The sequence below is a fragment of the Panulirus ornatus genome, chromosome 12 (assembly GCF_036320965.1).
Source record: "Panulirus ornatus isolate Po-2019 chromosome 12, ASM3632096v1, whole genome shotgun sequence".
Classification (NCBI taxonomy): Eukaryota; Metazoa; Arthropoda; class Malacostraca; order Decapoda; family Palinuridae; genus Panulirus; species Panulirus ornatus.
In genome coordinates this window covers 63,101,892-63,124,645 of record NC_092235.1, presented here as the reverse complement: position 1 = coordinate 63,124,645, position 22,754 = coordinate 63,101,892, and the positions used below count along the sequence as shown (strand labels likewise).

The 22,754-nt window shown below is 41.0% G+C and overlaps 1 protein-coding gene across 1 annotated transcript in view; it reads right to left on the bottom strand.

Annotated features, from left to right (window-relative positions):
* The window catches only part of LOC139752129 (alpha-2-macroglobulin-like), a 196,432-nt gene that overhangs the window by 41,189 nt on the left and 132,489 nt on the right, over positions 1-22,754 (bottom strand). Inside the window, exons 20-21 of the mRNA XM_071668047.1 lie at positions 21,640-21,790; positions 11,960-12,093 (exon numbers count right to left, since the gene is read on the bottom strand). Coding sequence (XP_071524148.1) covers positions 11,960-12,093; positions 21,640-21,790 — 285 coding nt within the window. The remainder of the gene's footprint in view (positions 1-11,959; positions 12,094-21,639; positions 21,791-22,754) is intronic.

Here is a 22,754-nt window from a genome sequence, read left to right as displayed (position 1 = left end):
ATTGACCAAGAGGATATATGTGTCGGAGGTGGAGGGAACGAGGAGAAGAGGGAGACCAAATTGGAGGTGGAAAGATGGAGTGAAAAAGATTTTGTGTGATCGGGGCCTGAACATGCAGGAGGGTGAAAGGAGGGCAAGAAATAGAGTGAATTGGAGTCATGTGGTATACAGGGGTTGACGTGCTGTCAGTGGATTGAAGCAAGGCATGTGAAGCGTCTGGGGTAAACCATGGAAAGCTGTGTAGGTATGTATATTTGCGTGTGTGGACGTGTGTATGTACATGTGTATGGGGGGGGGGGGGGTTGGGCCATTTCTTTCGTCTGTTTCCTTGCGCTACCTCGCAAACGCGGGAGACAGCGACAAAGTATAAAAAAAAAAAAAAAAAAAAAAAAATATATATATATATATATATATATATATATATATATATATATATATATATATATATTATGTACATGTGTCTATATGTATATGTGCATGTGTGGAAGTGTATGTATATACATGTGTCTGGCAACATGTTCCCACAATGCCACAGGTTATATAGTGTTAACTAGTGGCTCTGTTTATACAGGGAGAGTACAGGGAAATTGAGCAGCAAGTGTTAGTATCTTGACCAAGGTAGTTGCCTTGGGGGTTTGAAGGGACTTGACGTATGTTGGATTGGTGTTTGCTGTATTGTAAAGATGGGTGATGTCCAGAGCATAAACAGGAAAGCATAACTCAAGTATGTCTGGAGACTGTGGCTTCAGATAGGTGTATGTCTGGTGAGGTGGAGTTCAAGACCGTGTTGGGAAGTCTGTCGTTAGGTGCTTGTTGGGTCGCTTCGCTGTTTGTGTTTTGTCAATGTTATATTTTTGGGATTGGTGGATATGTAAATATAAACTGCTAAAGTGTAAGGCCAGGGTAAGCTATTACTTCTGTTTGGGTGTTGGGGGTTTGTTATGGATTCGTGATGCCAGACTTCACCAGCTTAAGGAGTCACCTCTGGGGAGGCTGCATCATCATCGGTAAGCAAAAGGGAGCACAATCTCATCAAACAACTTCTCACTTAAGAGGACTCCATCCTGTACTTGCTACTAAGTGTAATGTAGCCTTTAATCTACAGGAGTTCTGGTATTACAGCCCCAAAACACCTTTATGAAAGGAATGCTGGGGGTATATAATATCAATAATAAGAATAAATACACATATATATACATAAAAGCCCATACATGCACTTATACATACATATACATATCAACATATATACATACACACACAAAGACATATACATATATACACATATGTACATAATCATACTTGCTTGCCTTCATCCATTCCTAGTGCTACCCCGCCCCACAGGAAACAGCATTGCTACCCCCCACTTCAAGGAGGTTGAGCTAGGAAAACAGACAAAAGGCCACATTCATTCACACTCAGTCTCTAGCTCTCATGTGTAATGCACCGGAATCACAGCTCCATATCCATGTCCAGGCTCCACAGACCTTTTCATGGATACCCCAGACACTTCACATGCCATCGACCCTGGTATACCACATTGTTCCAATTCACTTTATTCCTTGCATGCTTCTCACCCTCCTATATGTTCAGGCCTAGATCGCTCAGAATCTTTTTCACTCCATCCTTCCACCTCCAATTTGGTCTTTCACTTCTCTTTATTCCCTCCACCTCTGACACATATATCCTCTTTGTCAATCTTTCCTCACTAATTCTCTCCATATGTCCAAACCATTTCAACACATCCTCCTCTGCTCTCTCAACCATACTCTTTTCATTTCCATACATCTCTCTTACCCTTTCATTACTCACTTGATCAAACCACCTCACACCACATATTGTCCTCAAACATTTCATTTCCAATACATCCACCCTCCTCTGTACAACCCTATCTATAGCCCATGTCTTGCAAGCATATAACATTGCTGGAACAACTATTCCTTCAAACATATACATTTTTGCTTTCTTTCCACACATTCCTCATCGCTTCTAGAACCTTCACCCCCTCCCCATCCAGTGGCTCACTTCCACTTCCATGGTTCCATTCGCTACTAAGTCCATTCTCAGAACCTTCGCCCCCCCCCCCACCCTGTGGCTCACTTCCACCTCCATGATTCCATTCGCTGCTAAGTCCACTCCCAGATATCTAAAACACTTCATTTCCACGAATTTTTCTTCATTCAAACTTACATCCCAATTAACTTGTCCCTCAACCCTTATGAGCAACAACAAGAGACTCACTTCCAAGGCCCTCTCATCCCCAAGAGACTGCTTACTTGCCCTTCTTTCCAAAACTCTTGCATTTACCTCTCTAACCACCCCATCCATTAACAAATTAAACAACCATAGAAACATCATGCACCCCTGCTGCAGACTGACATTCATTGTGAACCAATCACTCGCCTCTCTTCCTACTCAAACACATGCCTTACATCATTGGTAAAAACTTTTCACTGCTTCTAGCAACTTACCTCCCACACCATATACTCTTAAGACCTTCCACAAAGCATCTCTATCAATCCTATCACATACCTTCTCCATATCCATAAATGCTTCATACAAATCCAACTGTTTTTCTAAGTATTTCTCATACACATTCTTCAAAGCAAACACCTGATCCACACCTCTACCACTTCTAAAACCACTCCACTCTTCCCCAATCTGATGCTCTGTACATGCCTTCGCCCTCTCAATCAATACCCTCTCATATCATTGCCCAGGAATACTCAACAAACTTATGCCTCTGTATTTTGAACACTCATCTTTATTCCCTTTGCCTTCATACAATGGCACTATGCATACATTCTGCCAATCCTCAGGCACTTCACCATGATCTATACATATCTTTGAATATCAACAACACAGTAACCCCCTTTTTTAATAAATTCCACTGCAACATCATCCAAACTTGCCGCCTTGCCAGATTTCATCTTCTGCAAAGCTTTCACCACCTCTTCTCTCTTAAGCAAACCATTCTCTCTGACCCTCTCACTTTGCACACAACCCCAGTCAAAACATCCTACATCTGCCATTCTATCATCAAACACACTCAACAAATGTTCAAAATACTCACTCCATCTCATTCTCACTTCATCACCACCTGTTATTACTTCCCCACTTGCCCCTTCACCAATATTCCCATTTGTTTTTTTGTCTTATGAATGTTACTCACCTCCTTCCAAAACAACTTATTCTCCCTAAAGTTTAATGATACTCTCTCACCCCAACTTTCATTTGCTCTCTTTTTCAACCCTTGCACACTTCTCTTGACTTCTGCCACTTTCTTTTATACATCTCCCAGTCATTTCCACTCCTTCCTTGCAAGTATCATCCAAACACTTCTCTTTTCTCTTTCATTAACAACTTTACTTCATCCTACCACTTACTCGCCTTTCTAATCTGCCCACCTCCCACCTTTCTCGTGTCACGTGCATCTTTTGCACAAGCCATCACTGCTTCCCTAACTACATCCCATCCCTCACCCACTCCCCTTACATCCTCACCTGCCATTCTGCACTCAATCTCTCCTAGTACTTCCTCTCAAGTCTCCTTTCCAAGCTCACTTACTCTCACCACTTTCTTCACCCTAACATTCTCTCTTCTTTTTTGAAAACCTTAACACATCTTCCCCTTCGCCTCCACAAGACAGCGGCCAGACATCCCTGCAGCTGCCTCTCTCAGCACATTAACATCCAAAACTCTCTCATTTGAATGCCTACCAATTAACATGTAATCCATCCCTCTTACTCACATACGTATACTTATGCATTTCACTCTTTTTAAACTAGGTATTCTCAATCACCAGTCTTTTTTCAGCAGACAAATCCACAAGCTCTTCACCATTGTCATTCACAACACTGAATATCCCATGTAAAACAATTATACCCTCTACCATCATATTACTCACCTTCAAATTTAAATCACCCATCACTATAACCTGGTCTCGTGCATCAAAGCTGATGACACACTCACTCAGCTGCTGCCAAAACATTTGTCTCTCATGATCTTTCTTCTCACGACCAGGTGCATAAGCACCAATAATCACCCATCTCTCTCCATCCACTTTCACTTTTACCAATATCAATCATGAATTTACTTTCTTACACTCTATCACATACTCCCACAACTCCTGCTTAAGGAGTAGTTCTACTCCTTCCTTAGTTCTTGTCCTCTCACCAACCCCTGACCTTCTTCCCAACACTTTCCTAAGCCACTCCTCCCCTTTACCCTTGAGCTTCATTTCACTCAGAGCCAGAACATCCAGGTTTCTTTCCTCAAACATTCTAACTCCTTTCTTCTCATCTTGGTTACATCCACACACATTCAGGCACCCCAATCTGAGCCCTCGAGGAGGATAAGCACTCCCCACTTGACTCCTTCTTATGCTTCTCCTTTTAGAAATTGAAATACAAGGAGGGGAGGGTTTCCAGCCCCTCACTCCCACCCCCTTTAGTCACCTTCTACAACATACAGGGAATGCATGGGAAGTATTCTTTCTCCCATATCTCCTGGGACAAAAAAGATCAAGGGTTTTTCTTATTGATAAGACAATACTGAATATCATACTAATGAAAAACTAGAATATACATATATGATAAAAATCTGCTTTCTGATACAAGAATTATTGAATTCCTTGTAAATTTCTTGAGGGTTCCTTGGCAATTTTTGGCAGCAATGACTATGACAGACTCAGCCTCACCAGTCATCTTGATGTTGTGGTTATTGTAATATTTCCTAACGTTTTCAAACCAACCAGCACTTGCCTGAAATTTTTTCACTGCTCCTTCCTCTGCCATTACATATACTCCTGGCCTTTGCATGTATCAAAAGCATGCTATTGGGAACATTCTTATGAGTTTGGTGTTCGAGCCATGTGCCCATCACTTGTTCAATTCTATCCGTAATCAAACTTCAGGAATAAGTGGTCTTAGATACCCTGATCAATGTTCCAATCTTGGCACTCCCCATTACTAATACCCTACCTCTAGCATTGCAACTGCTGAAACAGGTTGAGCATTCATAATCTGAAAATCTAAAAAATCTAAAACTTTTTGAGTAGTGACATGACATTAGAATTGGAAAATTATGTCTCAGATAAAACCTAAAAAATCAAATACAGTGTACTGTAACCTTTTAATCAAAACACAGCAACACAGATGAAAACTGAAAGACTGGAGTTGTATGATGTTATTGTCTAACAGCTGATACAGATATTCTGCTGATGCTACTGTGCTGCTTAGTTACCCTAAACACATTATCTTTTCACAGTATTAATGCTAGAGAATGGATGTGATTAAATGTGGCCTTTCTTCATCTGTTTCTATTGTTATCTTACTTACATGGAAAACTGCGATCAGGTATGAAAAAGTATGTGAATATGATTTTATTTTTTTTCATTCTTGTTTGTTTTGTGCATCTACGAGGTAGCACCAGGAACATTTTTTTTTTTTTATGATTGTCAGACCTCTGCTTGGTCCAACATGGGCCTTTGCTTGTTGGCAGCCCATGGCAGGAACAAAGAAAGGCCACAGTCGCTTGCATCCATTCTCCAGTTGTTACGTATAAGGCACTGAAACCACAGCTCCTTATCCACAATCAGGCCTTACACACCTTTCTGTGGTATCCTCCAGCCACTTCACCTTTCACCGTCCTGCATGTTCACACTATAATTGCTCAAAATCTTTTTCACTCTATCCATGCATCTATCTACATTTTGATCTCAACATTTTCCTTGTTCCCTCCACTTCTAGCACATATGTCTCTGTTAACTTTTCCTCATTCATCCTCTCCATATGTCCAAACTATTTCAGTACACCCTATTCTGTTCTCTCAACCACGCTTCTTGCCCTTTAATAACTCACTCGATCAAACCAACTCACACCCCAACTAATCTGTACCTCACTCCTGTTTAATCTAATTTTGCTTTTATTCACATTCAGTCTGATACCATTACTGTATATCATCAGCAAACAGCAACGGTCTCACTTTCCAGGCCCTCTTATCCCCTCAGAACTGCATACTTGCCCCTTTGCTCAAGACTCTCGCATCTACCTCTCTCACCACTCTATCCATAAACAAATTGGAGAACCATGGTAACATCACACACCGCTTCCACGGACCAACCTTCACTTGGGATCATTCAATCTCCTCTCTTCCTGCTCATACACATGCCTGACACAAGTGATGAAATCTCATTGCTTCTAGCAGCTTTCCTATCACACTCTATTGAAAGACCTTTCACAAGGCATCTCTATAAACCATATTGTGCTTCTTGGTATTTCGCTTACACATTCTTTAAAGCAAATACCTCATCCACATATTCTATACCACTTCTGAGACCACACTGCTCCTTCCTAATCTGATGCTATGTACAAACCTTCACCCTCTCAACCACCACCCTCCCATATAACTTACCAGGTTCGCTCAGTAAACTTATGTTTTTGTTGTTTAAACACTCCTTTATTCACCTACATTTTTTTTTCATACTTGATCGCTGTTTTTGACATTAACAAGGTAGTACCAGCAGTGAGCGAAGACAGACTACATCTGCTCACATCCATTCTTTAGCTGTCCATTCAGATTATAACCATAAGTAATTTGATTATGAATATATATGCATATATATGCATATATGGAGAATAAAAAGATGTTCTGGAAGGAGGTAAATAAAGTGCATAAGACAAGGGAGCAAATGGGAACTTCAGTGAAGGGCACAAATGGGGAGGTGATAACAAGTAGTGGTGATGTGAGAAGGAGATGGAGTGAGTATTTTGAAGGTTTGTTGAATGTGTTTGATGATAGAGTGGCAGATATAGGGTGTTTTGGTCGAGGTGGTGTGCAAAGTGAGAGGGTTAGGGAAAATGATTTGGTAAACAGAGAAGAGGTAGTAAAAGCTTTGCAGAAGATGAAAGCCGGCAAGGCAACAGGTTTGGATGGTATTGCAGTGGAATTTATTAAAAAAGGGGGTGACTGTATTGTTGACTGGTTGGTAAGGTTATTTAATGTATGTATGACTCACGGTGAGGTGACTGAGGATTGGCAGAATGCGTGCATAGTGCCATTGTACAAAGGCAAAGGGAATAAGAGTGAGTGCTCAAATTACAGAGGTATAAGTTTGTTGAGTATTCCTGGTAAATTATATGGGAGGGTATTGATTGAGAGGGTGAAGGCATGTACAGAGCATCAGATTGGGGAAGAGCAGTGTGGTTTCAGAAGTGGTAGAGGATGTGTGGATCAGGTGTTTGCTTTGAAGAATGTATGTGAGAAATACTTAGAAAAGCAAATGGATTTGTATGTAGCATTTATGGATCTGGAGAAGGCATATGATAGAGTTGATAGAGATGCTCTGTGGAAGGTATTAAGAATATATGGTGTGGGAGGCAAGTTGTTAGAAGCAGTGAAAAGTTTTTATCGAGGATGTAAGGCATGTGTACGTGTAGGAAGAGAGGAAAGTGATTGGTTCTCAGTGAATGTAGGTTTGCGGCAGGGGAGTGTGATGTCTCCATGGTTGTTTAATTTGTTTATGGATGGGGTTGTTAGGGAGGTGAATGCAAGAGTTTTGGAAAGAGGGGCAAGTATGAAGTCTGTTGGGGATGAGAGAGCTTGGGAAGTGAGTCAGTTGTTGTTCGCTGATGATACAGCGCTGGTGGCTGATTCATGTGAGAAACTACAGAAGCTGGTGACTGAGTTTGGTAAAGTGTGTGAAAGAAGAAAGTTAAGAGTAAATGTGAATAAGAGCAAGGTTATTAGGTACAGTAGGGTTGAGGGTCAAGTCAATTGGGAGGTGAGTTTGAATGGAGAAAAACTGGAGGAAGTGAAGTGTTTTAGATATCTGGGAGTGGATCTGGCAGCGGATGGAACCATGGAAGTGGAAGTGGATCATAGGGTGGGGGAGGGGGCGAAAATTCTGGGAGCCTTGAAGAATGTGTGGAAGTCGAGAACATTATCTCGGAAAGCAAAAATGGGTATGTTTGAAGGAATAGTGGTTCCAACAATGTTGTATGGTTGCGAGGCGTGGGCTATGGATAGAGTTGTGCGCAGGAGGATGGATGTGCTGGAAATGAGATGTTTGAGGACAATGTGTGGTGTGAGGTGGTTTGATCGAGTAAGTAACGTAAGGGTAAGAGAGATGTGTGGAAATAAAAAGAGCGTGGTTGAGAGAGCAGAAGAGGGTGTTTTGAAATGGTTTGGGCACATGGAGAGAAGGAGTGAGGAAAGATTGACCAAGAGGATATATGTGTCGGAGGTGGAGGGAACGAGGAGAAGAGGGAGACCAAATTGGAGGTGGAAAGATGGAGTGAAAAAGATTTTGTGTGATCGGGGCCTGAACATGCAGGAGGGTGAAAGGAGGGCAAGGAATAGAGTGAATTGGAGCGATGTGGTATACCGGGGTTGACGTGCTGTCAGTGGATTGAATCGGGGCATGTGAAGCGTCTGGGGTAAACCGTGGAAAGCTGTGTAGGTATGTATATTTGCGTGTGTGGACGTATGTATATACATGTGTATGGGGGTGGGTTGGGCCATTTCTTTCGTCTGTTTCCTTGCGCTACCTTGCAAACGCGAAAGACAGCGACAAAGCAAAAAAAAAAAAAAAAATGCATATAATTTATTGATTTGTGGATGAGAGGGCTTGGGAAGTGTCAGTTGTTGTTTGCTGATGATACAGCGCTGGTGGCTGATTCAGGTGAGAAACTGCAGAAGTTGGTGACTGAGTTTGGTAAAGTGTGTGAAAGAAAAAGTTGAGAGTAAATGTGAGTAAGAGTAAGGTATTAGGTACAGTAGGGTTGAGGGGCAAGTTAATTGGGAGGTAAATTTGAATGGAGAAAAACTGGAGGAAGTGAAATGTTTTAAATATCTAGGAGTGGATTTGGCAGCAGATGGAACCATGGAAGCTGAAGTGAGTCATGGGGTGGAGGGGCCAAAAGTTCTGGGAAGTTCTGGGAGTGTTGAAGAATGTGTGGAAGGCGAGAAAGTTATCTCGGAGAGCAAAAATGTGTATGTTTGAAGGAATAGTGGTTCCAACAATGTTGTATGGTTGTGATGCGTGGGTTATAGATAGGTGCTATTTCATGTGTGGTGTGGTGGCGATGGGAATGGATGAAGGCAGCAATTATGAATGTGTACATGTGTACATTTGTATTTGTCTGTGTATGTATATGTATGTATATCCCTAGGGATAGGGGATTAAGAATACTTCCCACGTATTCCCTGCGTGTCGTAGAAGGCGACTAAAAGGGGAGGGAGCGGGGGGTCTGGAATTCCTCCCCTCTCGTTTTTTTTTTAATTTTCCAAAAGAAGGAACAGAGTGGGGCCAGGTGAGGATATTCCAAAAAAGGCCCAGTCCTGGGACTGTTCTTAACGCTACCTCGCTAGCGCGGGAAATGGCGAATAGTTTAAAAGAAAAAGAAAGTATTAATGGAATTTCATATTTTCTACTATTAAGTACTTATGTGTGAATAAGTGTGAGAAAATAACTGCTTATCAGTAGCATATAAATTCGGAGTCAGAAATGAAAGCGACGCCAAAAAACCACATGGCTGAGGTTGTGACACCTTAGCTTTCTGATGGTTCAGTGTTACATAAACTTTGTTTCATGCACAAAATTACTAAAAATATTGTATAAATTACCTTCAGGTTATGTGTATAAGGTGTATATGAAGCTTTAATGGATTCTGGGTTTAGACTTGGGTCCCATCCCCAAGATATCTCCTTATGTATAGGCAAATATTCCAAAATCCATAAAAATCCAACTTGTACACCCAATCAACTGCACCCAAAACACCTACTTCTCATCTCACCTCCTTTTCATGGCCAGGAGCAAAAGAGCTATTGTTCACTTATCTAGTAACCCACTCAATTTTACCCACATCAGTCTGGAGCTCACTTCCCTACACTCTTTTCACACATTCCCACAACTCCTGCTTGATCAGTAATGCTACCCTTTCCTTAGCTCTTGCCTTCCCATCAACCCCGACATTACCCCTGAGACATTTCTAAACAATTATTCACCTTTTCTCTTGAGCTTTGTTTCACTCAAAGCCAGACCATGCATTAAAAATTAAAATACAAAAAGGGGATGGTTTTTTCCAGCCCCATGCTCCTGCAACTCTTAGTAACCTTTTATGACATGCAGGGAATGTGGAGGAAGAATTCTCTCTTAGTCACTTTTTATGACATGCAGGGAATGTGAAGGTAGAATTCTCCCTCTCCTACCCCAACAATGTTACAGACACACATTATAAGGTAAGTTTGTTTATAACAGTATTGGACATTTCTTTTAAGGCCATGGAGGATCCCAACAAACAACCATAAACCATTTAAAGATCATGTACTGCACTGCTTATTTTGCAGATATAACACAAAGATCAATTAACTGCCACTTATATACACCTGATCCCCAACTTATAACCATCCATTCATATGACTGGAAAAATTATCTATATTTATTATACTTTGTCGCTGTCTCCCGCGTTACATCCACAAATGCACATATACATACCTATACATCTCAAGGTATACATATATATATACACACAGACATTTACACACGTACATAATTCATACTGTCTGCCCTTATTCATTCCCGTCACCACCCCGACACACATGAAATGACAACCCCCTTCCCCGCATATGCACAAGGTAGCACTAGGAAAAGACAAAAAAGGCCACATTCGTTTACACTCAGTCTAGCTGTCGTGTATAATGCACCGAAACCACAGCTCCCTTTCCACATCCAGGCCCCACAAAATTATAAATGGTGAAATAACTAAAAAATCTTAAATAACAGGTGATATGAAACTAGAGTCATATAATAAAGCTGGTTAACAAAAAATGAGACAATCAAGATAGAAATTGAGTAAGATAAAAGAATGCCATACAGGTATATGAATTCTACATGCCACGCCAACATGCATCCAACATACGACCATTTCAAGATCTGACCAGTCAGTCAGAACGGAACTCCGACGTATCTCGGAGAGGAGGTGTATAACTATCCCATTACAGGGTAAAGCACAATAATTTCATACTACTTTTGTTTTCAGTTCCCTAATCTCTCCCTAATCTCAAGATGCATCTCCTAGGGATATTTTCAATAAAGACAATGATCAGTGCCTCTGTAAACACAAAAATCAGCAACAGGGTGCCTGAAAATTTATTTCATTAAATAAATACATATGCACTTTTTGATTCAATATGGAAAGATATACAGGTTACTCAAATCACTTGTACAGCTCATTATCACATTAGAAAATTTACCTGAGGATCAAATTAAGTTTTGTTCTACTCATGTGGCTTCAATGAAATCTATCACAATTAGTACACAAAGTATCTTAAAAAGAATGAGCTTTAACTGTTCGTAACTCCTGAATACATAAGTATATAAACACACTGTTTTCAGCGAAAAGTATGACAAATGAATCTGTTGTATTTTGGTGATCAAATGATCTCAATGTGAGTACCATTAAGAGCTCAAAAGTGGCTAGACAAAACTTGATGGCTGTATCAAATCTTGAATGTGACTGTAAATCTATCTTCAAATCTTAATTCTCAAACCATGACTGTCCTTCAGTTTTGGTGAGCATAATGCATCCACAATGCATCCTCATATAAAGTGTGGAGAGGGGTAATATAGGGTGATAAAAAAATCCATGAAATCTGATCACACCTTTTCATTCACCTACCAGGTCCAACTGATTAAGAAATTCCTGCATGTTTAAATTTCAATGAGAAGAGCACTATCATGTTGGAAAATAAACAGAAAATGTAAGTCCTCTACTTGATGGGGATAGAAAAAAAATCAAGAACAATTAGAAACTTCTCCACAGAAAAATTTAAATGAAAAAGAACATGATTTTTTCAAAACAACTGAATCATACAAACATGCAACTGTTAAACATCCATCACTCTTTCCTGGACACCCTTTACAGTATATTACCTTTACTTTGCAATGAAATTTACTTACTTCAATGAACTGACGAGCTTGAGCAAAAGACTTGAGGACAAAAGCAGTAAGCCACGTGGAACCGAATTCATCAGAATTTCCAAACGCACTGAATGACCCATCAGTACGACGATATCTGAGCTCTCGTTGATAGCCTGCAACATCACATTTGCATCAATACAATTATAAGAACAAAAAATATATCTACCTACTGGCTTACCTAGTCATCCAAGAAAATGCAGTGCAGATCCAAAAAGGGCTGGCAGCTAATGCTAGTAACTATCTGTCTCTTTCTATATCTCCAACACTCACTTACCTCGGGAACTCCCTTAAGAGGGTGGCCATGGCAAAAGAGTTTTCCTAACCGTTGAACTCCAGTGCTGCTTCTTAACCTTCAATACCTCACCTTTAACAGGCCACTGGCAGAGGGCACTGCTTTCAGAGGCTCCTCCCTTATGTTCCTACCAACTACTTCTACCTGTCTACCTAATGTTCCAACCTACTACTTCTCCCTAATGTTCCTAGCTAATCCTCCTACCTACTGCTTCTATCAAGTGTTTCTACCTAATGCTCCTGTCTAACTTTCCTTCCACCTACTTCTCTCTATTGCTCCTACCATTTGGTCAAAAGGTAGGGCTACTGCTTAGCAGTCACTGCAGGAAAATCTATAGTTATGAAGGATGAGTTGTGTGAGTTACATGTTGTCCAGCATTATGTGCAACAAGGAGAAACTGAATGTTTGTGGACAGAATGCCAGCAGTCTACGTGTGGGTAAGGCAGGAAGAAAGCACAGCTATTTGGGACAAAGGAATGCAACTTGGCAACCACTGAAATGTTGGCTCACTCTGAAGCCTTCAGTAATCCTCCCAATACCCAGGCAGGTAGTACCAGTAGTATACCTCCCTGGTTGGAGGCTGCCTACCAACTACTAGTTACTATTGCCGGTAACTTCCTTAAAAAATTTTTGTCCATCTAAAAATTTATATCTTTTGAAAATCTAAAGTATCTTCATGTGGCTAAAAGAGTTCAAAATGCAATTTTACTTTAAATCATCTAGTTTAGTTCTTAAACTACAAATACCATTCTTAAACTACAAATACCATATGTTATAAAACTGAACTGAATGATAATGCAAGGGCATTGACAGTACACTGAATGAGAAAGGGGTAAACACTATTACCCTCAAATTAGATATGATGCTCATTAATGATCAAGTAAAAGCTCCTACGAATGAGAAAGCATCAATGAAATGGTCAAAGAGAGGTAAAATGCTGTTGAATGGATTTGGGAGGCATTATACTCTATTCTACTGAATATGGCAATTCAGTATCATTTTTTTGTGGTTGGTATTTGTATATTTATAGTTATTTACATCATTTATTTTCTGTACGTGATTACCTCTGGGAAAAACTACACTGGAGTTACCTCTGCCAGTGGCCTGTCAAGGTAAGGCACTAATGGCTAATAAGCAGCACTTGAGTTTACCAGTTAAGCCAGGGAGTAAAAGAGATGAGAAATTGAGGGTGATGGCTCTAAGAGTAAAAGAAGGGAGCATGTGGAGAATTTTACAAATTATAGTTTGGATGTGCTAAGATTGGAAAAACCCATATCCTTGGGCAGGGTGTGTGGAATGAAAAAGGATATGATGAATTCAAGTTGTGGGAGGACATGGAAGAAGCAGTGGTATGGATAAGAATGAATGAACATTCTCAAGAAAGGGCGAAAGAAGAATGTGCAATTGTGCTATCACTGAGAGTATGAGTTTCAGTTTTCTAAATTGTTTCTTACATTTTTCATATGTATATATATGTATGTGTGTGTGTGTATATGTGCGTATGTATGTGTATGTGTGTGTATGTGTATATGTATATTTTTTTTTTTTTTTTTATACTTTGTCGCTGTCTCCCGCGTTTGCGAGGTAGCGCAAGGAAACAGACGAAAGAAATGGCCCAACCCCCCCCCATACACATGTACATACACACGTCCACACACGCAAATATACATACCTACACAGCTTTCCATGGTTTACCCCGGACGCTTCACATGCCTTGGTTCAATCCACTGACAGCACGTCAACCCCTGTATACCACATCACTCCAATTCGCTCTATTTCTTGCCCTCCTTTCACCCTCCTGCATGTTCAGGCCCCGATCACACAAAATCCTTTTCACTCCATCTTTCCACCTCCAATTTGGTCTCCCTCTTCTCCTCGTTCCCTCCACCTCCGACACATATATCCTCTTGGTCAATCTTTCCTCACTCATTCTCTCCATGTGCCCAAACCATTTCAAAACACCCTCTTCTGCTCTCTCAACCACGCTCTTTTTATTTCCACACATCTCTCTTACCCTTACGTTACTTACTCGATCAAACCACCTCACACCACACATTGTCCTCAAGCATCTCATTTCTAGTACATCCATCCTCCTGCGCACAACTCTATCCATAGCCCACGCCTCGCAACCATACAACATTGTTGGAACCACTATTCCTTCAAACATACCCATTTTTGCTTTCTGGGATAATGTTCTCGACTTCCACACATTTTTCAAGGCTCCCAAAATTTTCGCCCCCTCCCCCACCCTATGATCCACTTCCGCTTCCATGGTTCCATCCGCTGACAGATCCACTCCCATATATATATATGTATATTATCCCTGGGGATAGGGGTGAAAGAATACTTCCCACGTATTCCTCGCGTGTCGTAGAAAGCGACTAGAGGGGACGGGAGCGGGGTGGCCAGAAATCCTCCCCTCCTTGTATTAACTTTCTAAAATGGGAAACAGAAGAAGGAGTCACGCGGGGAGTGCTCATCCTCCTCGAAGGCTCAGAGTGGGGTGCCTAAATGTGTGTGGATGTAACCAAGATGTGAAAAAAGGAGAGATAGGTAGTATGTTTGAGGAAAGGAACCTGGATGTTTTGGCTCTGAGTGAAACGAAGCTCAAGGGTAAAGGGGAAGAGTGGTTTGGGAATGTCTGGGGAGTAAAGTCAGGGGTTAGTGAGAGGACAAGAGCAAGGGAAGGAGTAGCAATACTCCTGAAACAGGAGTTGTGGGAGCATGTGATAGAATGTAAGAAAGTAAATTCTCGATTAATATGGGTAAAACTGAAAGTTGATGGAGAGAGGTGGGTGATTATTGGTGCATATGCACCTGGGCATGAGAAGAAAGATCATGAGAGGCAAGTGTTTTGGGAGCAGCTGAGTGAGTGTGTTAGTGGTTTTGATGCACGAGACCGGGTTATAGTGATGGGTGATTTGAATGCAAAGGTGAGTAATGTGGCAGTTGAGGGAATAATTGGTATACATGGGGTGTTCAGTGGTGTAAATGGAAATGGTGAAGAGCTTGTAGATTTATGTGCTGAAAAAGGACAGATGATTGGGAATACCTGGTTTAAAAAGCGAGATATACATAAGTATACTTATGTAAGTAGGAGAGTTGGCCAGAGAGCATTATTGGATTACGTGTAACTTGACAGGCGTGCGAAAGAGAGACTTTTGGATGTTAATGTGCTGAGAGGTGCAACTGGAGGGATGTCTGATCATTATCTTGTGGAGGCTAAGGTGAAGATTTGTATGGGTTTTCAGAAAAGAAGAGTGAATGTTGGGGTGAAGAGGGTGGTGAGAGTAAGTGAGCTTGGGAAGGAGACCTGTGTGAGGAAGTACCAGGAGAGACTGAGTACAGAATGGAAAAAGGTGAGAACAATGGAAGTAAGGGGAGTGGGGGAGGAATGGGATGTATTTAGGGAATCAGTGATGGATTGCGCAAAAGATGCTTGTGGCATGAGAAGAGTGGGAGGTGGGTTGATTAGAAAGGGTAGTGAGTGGTGGGATGAAGAAGTAAGAGTATTAGTGAAAGAGAAGAGAGAGGCATTTGGACGATTTTTGCAGGGAAAAAATGCAATTGAGTGGGAGATGTATAAAAGAAAGAGACAGGAGGTCAAGAGGAAGGTAGGTGAAAGAAAGGGCAAATGAGAGTTGGGGTGAGAGAGTATCATTAAATTTTAGGGAGAATAAAAAGATGTTCTGAAGGAGGTAAATAAAGTGCGTAAGAAAAGGGAGCAAATGGGAACTTCAGTGAAGGGCGCAAATGGGGAGGTGATAACAAGTAGTGGTGATGTGAGAAGGAGATGGAGTGAGTATTTTGAAGGTTTGTTGAATGTGTTTGATGATAGAGTGGCAGGTATAGGGTGTTTTGGTCGAGGTGGTGTGCAAAGTGAGAGGGTTAGGGAAAATTATTTGGTAAACAGAGAAGAGGTAGTGAAAGCTTTGCGGAAGATGAAAGCCGGCAAGGCAGCAGGTTTGGATGGTATTGCAGTGGAATTTATTAAAAAAGGGGGTGACTGTATTGTTGACTGGTTGGTAAGGTTATTTAATGTATGTATGACTCATGGTGAGGTGCCTGAGGATTGGCGGAATGCGTGCATAGTGCCATTGTACAAAGGCAAAGGGGATAAGAGTGAGTGCTCAAATTACAGAGGTATAAGTTTGTTGAGTATTCCTGGTAAATTATATGGGAGGGTATTGATTGAGAGGGTGAAGGCATGTACAGAGCATCAGATTGGGGAAGAGCAGTGTGGTTTCAGAAGTGGTAGAGGATGTGTGGATCAGGTGTTTGCTTTGAAGAATGTATGTGAGAAATACTTAGAAAAGCAAATGGATTTGTATGTAGCATTTATGGATCTGGAGAAGGCATATGATAGAGTTGATAGAGACGCTCTGTGGAAGGTATTAAGAATATATGGTGTGGGAGGAAAGTTGTTAGAAGCAGTGAAAAGTTTTTATCGAGGATGTAAGGCATGTGTACGTGTAGGAAGAGAGGAAAGTGATTGGTTCTCAGTGAATGTAGGTTTGCGGCAGGGGTGTGTGATGTCTCCATGGTTGTTTAATTTGTTTATGGATGGGGTTGTTAGGGAGGTAAATGCAAGAGTTTTGGAAAGAGGGGCAAGTATGAAGTCTGTTGGGGATGAGAGAGCTTGGGAAGTGAGTCAGTTGTTGTTCGCTGATGATACAGCGCTGGTGGCTGATTCATGTGAGAAACTGCAGAAGCTGGTGACAGAGTTTGGTAAAGTGTGTGGAAGAAGAAAGTTAAGAGTAAATGTGAATAAGAGCAAGGTTATTAGGTACAGTAGGGTTGAGGGTCAAGTAAATTGGGAGGTGAGTTTGAATGGAGAAAAACTGGAGGAAGTGAAGTGCTTTAGATATCTGGGAGTGGATCTGGCAGCGGATGGAACCATGGAAGCGGAAGTGGATCATAGGGTGGGGGAGGGGGCGAAAATTCTGGGGGCCTTGAAGAATGTATGGAAGTCGAGAGCATTATCTCAGAAAGCAAAAATGGGTATGTTTGAAGGAATAGTGGTTCCAACAATGTTATATGGTTGCGAGGCGTGGGCTATGGATAGAGTTGTCTGCAGGAGGATGGATGTGCTGGAAATGAGATGTTTGAGGAAAATGTGTGGTGTGAGGTGGTTTGATCGAGTGAGTAACGTAAGGGTAAGAGAGATGTGTGGAAATAAAAAGAGCGTGGTTGAGAGAGCAGAAGAGGGTGTTTTGAAGTGGTTTGGGCACATGGAGAGAATGAGTGAGGAAAGATTGACCAAGAGGATATATGTGTCGGAGGTGGAGGGAACGAGGAGAAGAGGGAGACCAAATTGGAGGTGGAAAGATGGAGTGAAAAAGATTTTGTGTGATTGGGGCCTGAACATGCAGGAGGGTGAAAGGAGGGCAAGGAATAGAGTGAATTGGAGCGATGTGGTATACCGGGATTGACGTGCTGTCATTGGATTGAATCAAGGCATGTGAAGCGTCTGGGGTAAACCATGGAAAGCTGTGTAGGTATGTATATTTGCGTGTGTGGACGTATGTATATACATGTGTATGGGGGTGGTTGGGCCATTTCTTTCGTCAGTTTCCTTGCGCTACCTCGCAAACGCGGGAGACAGCAACAAAGTATAATAAAAAAAAAAAAAAAAAATATGGGTGGAATGGATCAAGAATAGTGCAGGTGAATGGAAGGACTGGAACTCTAGCATGGTTATATGTATATGCACTCAAGAAATTTGAATGATTATGGCCTGCAACTTTTTAAAAGACTCATTTTTCACTTTCTCTAAAATTAGTATTTATCTTTTTACTTCTTCCATTAACCCCTTCATATTTCAAATGAGCCTTGATGTGAACTTTTGTCTGTGAATAGAATCACCTAAAGAAAGAAATGGGTTTCAGAAAGTGAGGGGGTAAGTTGTAATGGGTGATATAATGTGAAGGTGGGCAAGATGGTAAATGGAGAGTCTTTAGTAAATGAAAATGGAAGTCACACGTAAATGAGGTGTTTAAATCTTTTACTAAAAGACTGTTAAAAGATTGCAGAATTGATAGTTGGATACAATGCTGTGAGATATAAGGAAAAGGGAAATGCATGGAAGGTGAGTGAAATTGGAAATGCTCTGGAGGAGAAGAAAAAGGAATGTAGTAGATTACTTGAAAAGGAATGTACCACTGGAAGCTCAGCAAAGGAGGGAAGAATAAAAGATAAGTAAGCAGAATGTTAAGAGGCTGATAAAGGAAAGAAAAGGAAGAATAGATGAAGATTTCAGAATAAATCCACTCCCAGATATCTAAAACACTTAACTTCCTCCAGTTTTTCTCCATTCAAACTTACCTCCTAATTGACTTGTCCCTCAGCCCTACAGTACCTAATAACCTTGCTCTTATTCACATTTACTCTCAGTTTTCTTCTTTCACACACTTAACCAAACTCAGTCACCAGCTTCAGCAGTTTCTCACCCGAATCAGCCACCAGTGCTATATCATCAGCAAACAACAACTGACTCACTTCCCAAGCTCTCTCATCCACAACAGACTGCATACTTGCCCCTCTTTCCAAAACTTTCCAAAAGTTTTTATCGAGGATGTAAGGCATGTGTACGTGTAGGAAGAGAGGAAAGTGATTGGTTCTCAGTGAATGTAGGTTTGCGGCAGGGGTGTGTGATGTCTCCATGGTTGTTTAATTTGTTTATGGATGGGGTTGTTAGGGAGATGAATGCAAGAGTTTTGGAAAGAGGGGCAAAAATGAAGTCTGTTGTGGATGAGAGAGCTTGGGAAGTGAGTCAGTTGTTGTTCGCTGATGATACAGCGCTGGTGGCTGATTCATGTGAGAAACTGCAGAAGCTGGTGACTGAGTTTGGTAAAGTGTGTGAAAGAAGAAAGTTAAGAGTAAACGTAAATAACAGCAAGGTTATTAGGTACAGTAGGGTTGAGGGTCAAGTCAATTGGAAGGTAAGTTTGAATGGAGAAAAACTGGAGGAAGTAAAGTGTTTTAGATATCTGGGAGTGGATCTGGCAGCGGATGGAACCATGGAAGCGGAAGTGAATCATAGGGTGGGGGAGGGGGCGAAAATCCTGGGAGCCTTGAAGAATGTGTGGAAGTCGAGAACATTATCTCGGAAAGCAAAAATGGCTATGTTTGAAGGAATAGTGGTTCCAACAATGTTGTATGGTTGCGAGGCGTGGGCTATGGATAGAGTTGTCTGCAGGAGGGTGGATGTGCTGGAAATAAGATGTTTGAGGAAAATGTGTGGTGTGAGGTGGTTTGATCGAGTAAGTAATGTAAGGGTAAGAGAGATGTGTGGAAATAAAAAGAGCGTGGTTGAGAGAGCAGAAGAGGGTGTTTTGAAATGGTTTGGGCACATGGAGAGAATGAGTGAGGAAAGATTGACCAAGAGGATATATGTGTCAGAGGTGGAGGGAACGAGGAGAAGTGGGAGACCAAATTGGAGGTGGAAAGATGGAGTGAAAAAGATTTTGAGTGATCGGGGCCTGAAAATGCAGGAGGGTGAAAGGCGGGCAAGGAATAGAGTGAATTGGATTGATGTGGTATACCGGGGTTGACGTGCTGTCAGTGGATTGAATCAGGGCATGTGAAGCGTCTGGGGTAAACCATGGAAAGTTGTGTGGGGCCTGGATGTGGAAAGGGAGCTGTGGTTTCGGGCATTATTGCATGACAGCTAGAGACTGAGTGTGAACGAATGGGGCCTTTGTTGTCTTTTCCTAGCACTACCTCGCACACATGAGGGGGGAGGGGAATGGTATTCCATGTGTGGCGAGGCAGCGATGGGAATGAATAAAGGCAGACATTGTGAATTGTGTGCATGGGTATATATGTATGTGTCTGTGTGTGTATATATATGTGTACATTGAGATGTATGGGTATGTATATTTGTGTGTGTGGACGTGTATGTATATACATGTGTATGGGGGTGGGTTGGGCCATTTCTTTCGTCTGCTTCCTTGCGCTACCTCGCAAACGCGGGAGACAGCGACAAAGCAAAATATAATATATATCTAATTTTTTTTTTTTTATTCTATTTTATTATTAATTTATTCATTCTGCTTTGTCGCTGTCTCCCATGTTAGCGAGGCAGCGCAAGGAAACAGACGAAAGAATGGCCCAACCCACCCACATACACATGTATATACATACACATCCACACACGCAAATATACATACCTATACATCTCAACATATGCATATATATACACACACAGACATATACATATATACACATGTACATAATTCATACTGTCTGCCCTTATTCATTCCCATCGCCACCCCGCCACACATGGAATAACAACCTATTCCCCCCGCATGTGCGCAAGGTAGCACTAGGAAAGACAACAAAGGTCACATTCATTCACACTCAGTCTTTAGCTGTCGTGTATAATGCACTGAAACCACAGCCCCCTTTCCACATCCTGGCCCCACAGAACTTCCCATGGTTTACGCCAAATGCTTCACATGCCCTGTATATATAAATATTTTCTCTTTTTTCATACTATTCACCATTTCCTACACCAGTGAGGGAGCATTAAGAACAGAGGACTGAGCATTTGAGGGAAATCCTCACTTGGCCCCTTCTCTGTTCCTTCTTTTGGAAAATTAAAAATGACAGAGGAGGATTTCCAGCACCCCGCTCCCCCCCCCCCCCACCCGCCTTTTAGTAGGCTTCTGTGACACACTGGGAATATGTGGGAAGTCCCCAGCTTAAAAACATCCAACCTACAAACTCTAGTACTTACAACAAGCTCTAAAAAAATACTATTGAATTCTTTGTTCACCATACAAATGATCACTCATGCTTACAAAACCTGAAACTATCTAAATGCTCATTTTTCATTAATTCTTCCTTTTCATTAATTCTTCCTTAACACACTGTATAATCAACTAAATTTTTCAGAATACTTTATGGGATCAAACAAATAGGAGCAACATGGTATACTGGGGACAACATGCTATAAATAAGCTAAACCAGGGTATAAGAAATGGTCAGGGGAAACCACAAAAAGGTTTTTGGGGCCTGGTAGTGGATAGAGGGCTCTGGTTTTGTCGAATTATACATGACAGCTAGAGATAAGATTTGCACAAATGAGGCCATTTCTTCATCTGCTCCTGGCATTATCCTGCTACCGCAGAATATAACAAACAAGTGAAAAAAGTTTTCTTCATGATTGCTTAAGAAATGTTCAAATGTCAAAATAATACCAAAGGGTCACATGAGAAAAGCTTTTATGTCTAATTGGTGCATTACAGAAGCTAGAGGAAAGTTGTTCATTCTAACCACCTTTATGGCTCTTGCAAAAAGTAAGATACAGATAACTCAGTTAATCAATTACAAGATATCAAACTTTAAAAAAAGGATTACTTACCTTGTTTCATGTATTCAACAGCTTTGTCGCCAATATCAAGGGTAGTTTGCTCTGAAGCCTCAAGGTATTGGAGAATGAAAATATTTGGGGCAAAGTTTAGCATGTTTTGTTCCCCACAACCATATGGCATGCGTATTAGGGAGCCTAGATTCTGAAAGTATTTGATAATAAGTATTTTACTAACAAAATGAGAAAGTTATCTCTGCAAAAATAAGGTGCATGAGATTCTGAATAAAGCAAGATGCTTATAATATTTCGGCTAATAAACATTAGTTTTCACCAAATTATTGTGAATATGTATGTAAACAGGATTGTGTATAGAAGAATGTACAATTGTGCTTGATAACTTGATGACGGCTGTAAGTGCTCCTCTGAAAAAAGGCAAGAGGAAAAATGTGTTTGTAAAATTTAAAAAAAGAATAAGCTTCTGAAGCATAAGGGGCAAGGTGTATGGAAAGATAGTGATCAATAATGAGAAAGGGATTACAGAACCCCTTGCTGCAGAAAAATTATATGGATTTAGGAGAGTGATTAGATAAGATTTCTGCACTTAGACAAGGAGTGGGCAAAATTCAAGGAAAAAAAAGTGTATGCAACATATATGGATTTAGAAAAAGCTTAAGGTAAAGTGAAAGGACTAATGGGCATAAATGATATCTGCATATGATTAAAGGCTTTTATTATGGAAGTAATGCATGCACAAGAGTGAGTAGGTTAATGAGCAGGTAGCCTGATATAAATGTGGAGTGTCTCATGTTTGCATGATGTTATCACAGTTATGTAAGTGTTTGTGGATGGGGTATCATATCAAATGAGAGCAAGTTAAAGTTACAGTGGTGTAAATCACAGAGAAACAGGAGGGAAGTTGCTACAGTTGCTGTGTACAGATGATGCTGTGCTTTTAGCTAAATTGAAGAAATAGCAAGATAGAATGGTGGGCAGTTTCAGCAACATATGCAAAAAGGAAGATGAAAGTGAATGTGAATACAAGTAAAGGTCTAGTTTTTTAATGGAATGGGAGTTCACAACGTAATATCAACTTGCATGGTAAAGAACTGGTAAACATGGATAAGTTTACATATCTGAGAGTAGAGTCCTGTACCAATGGTAGTTGG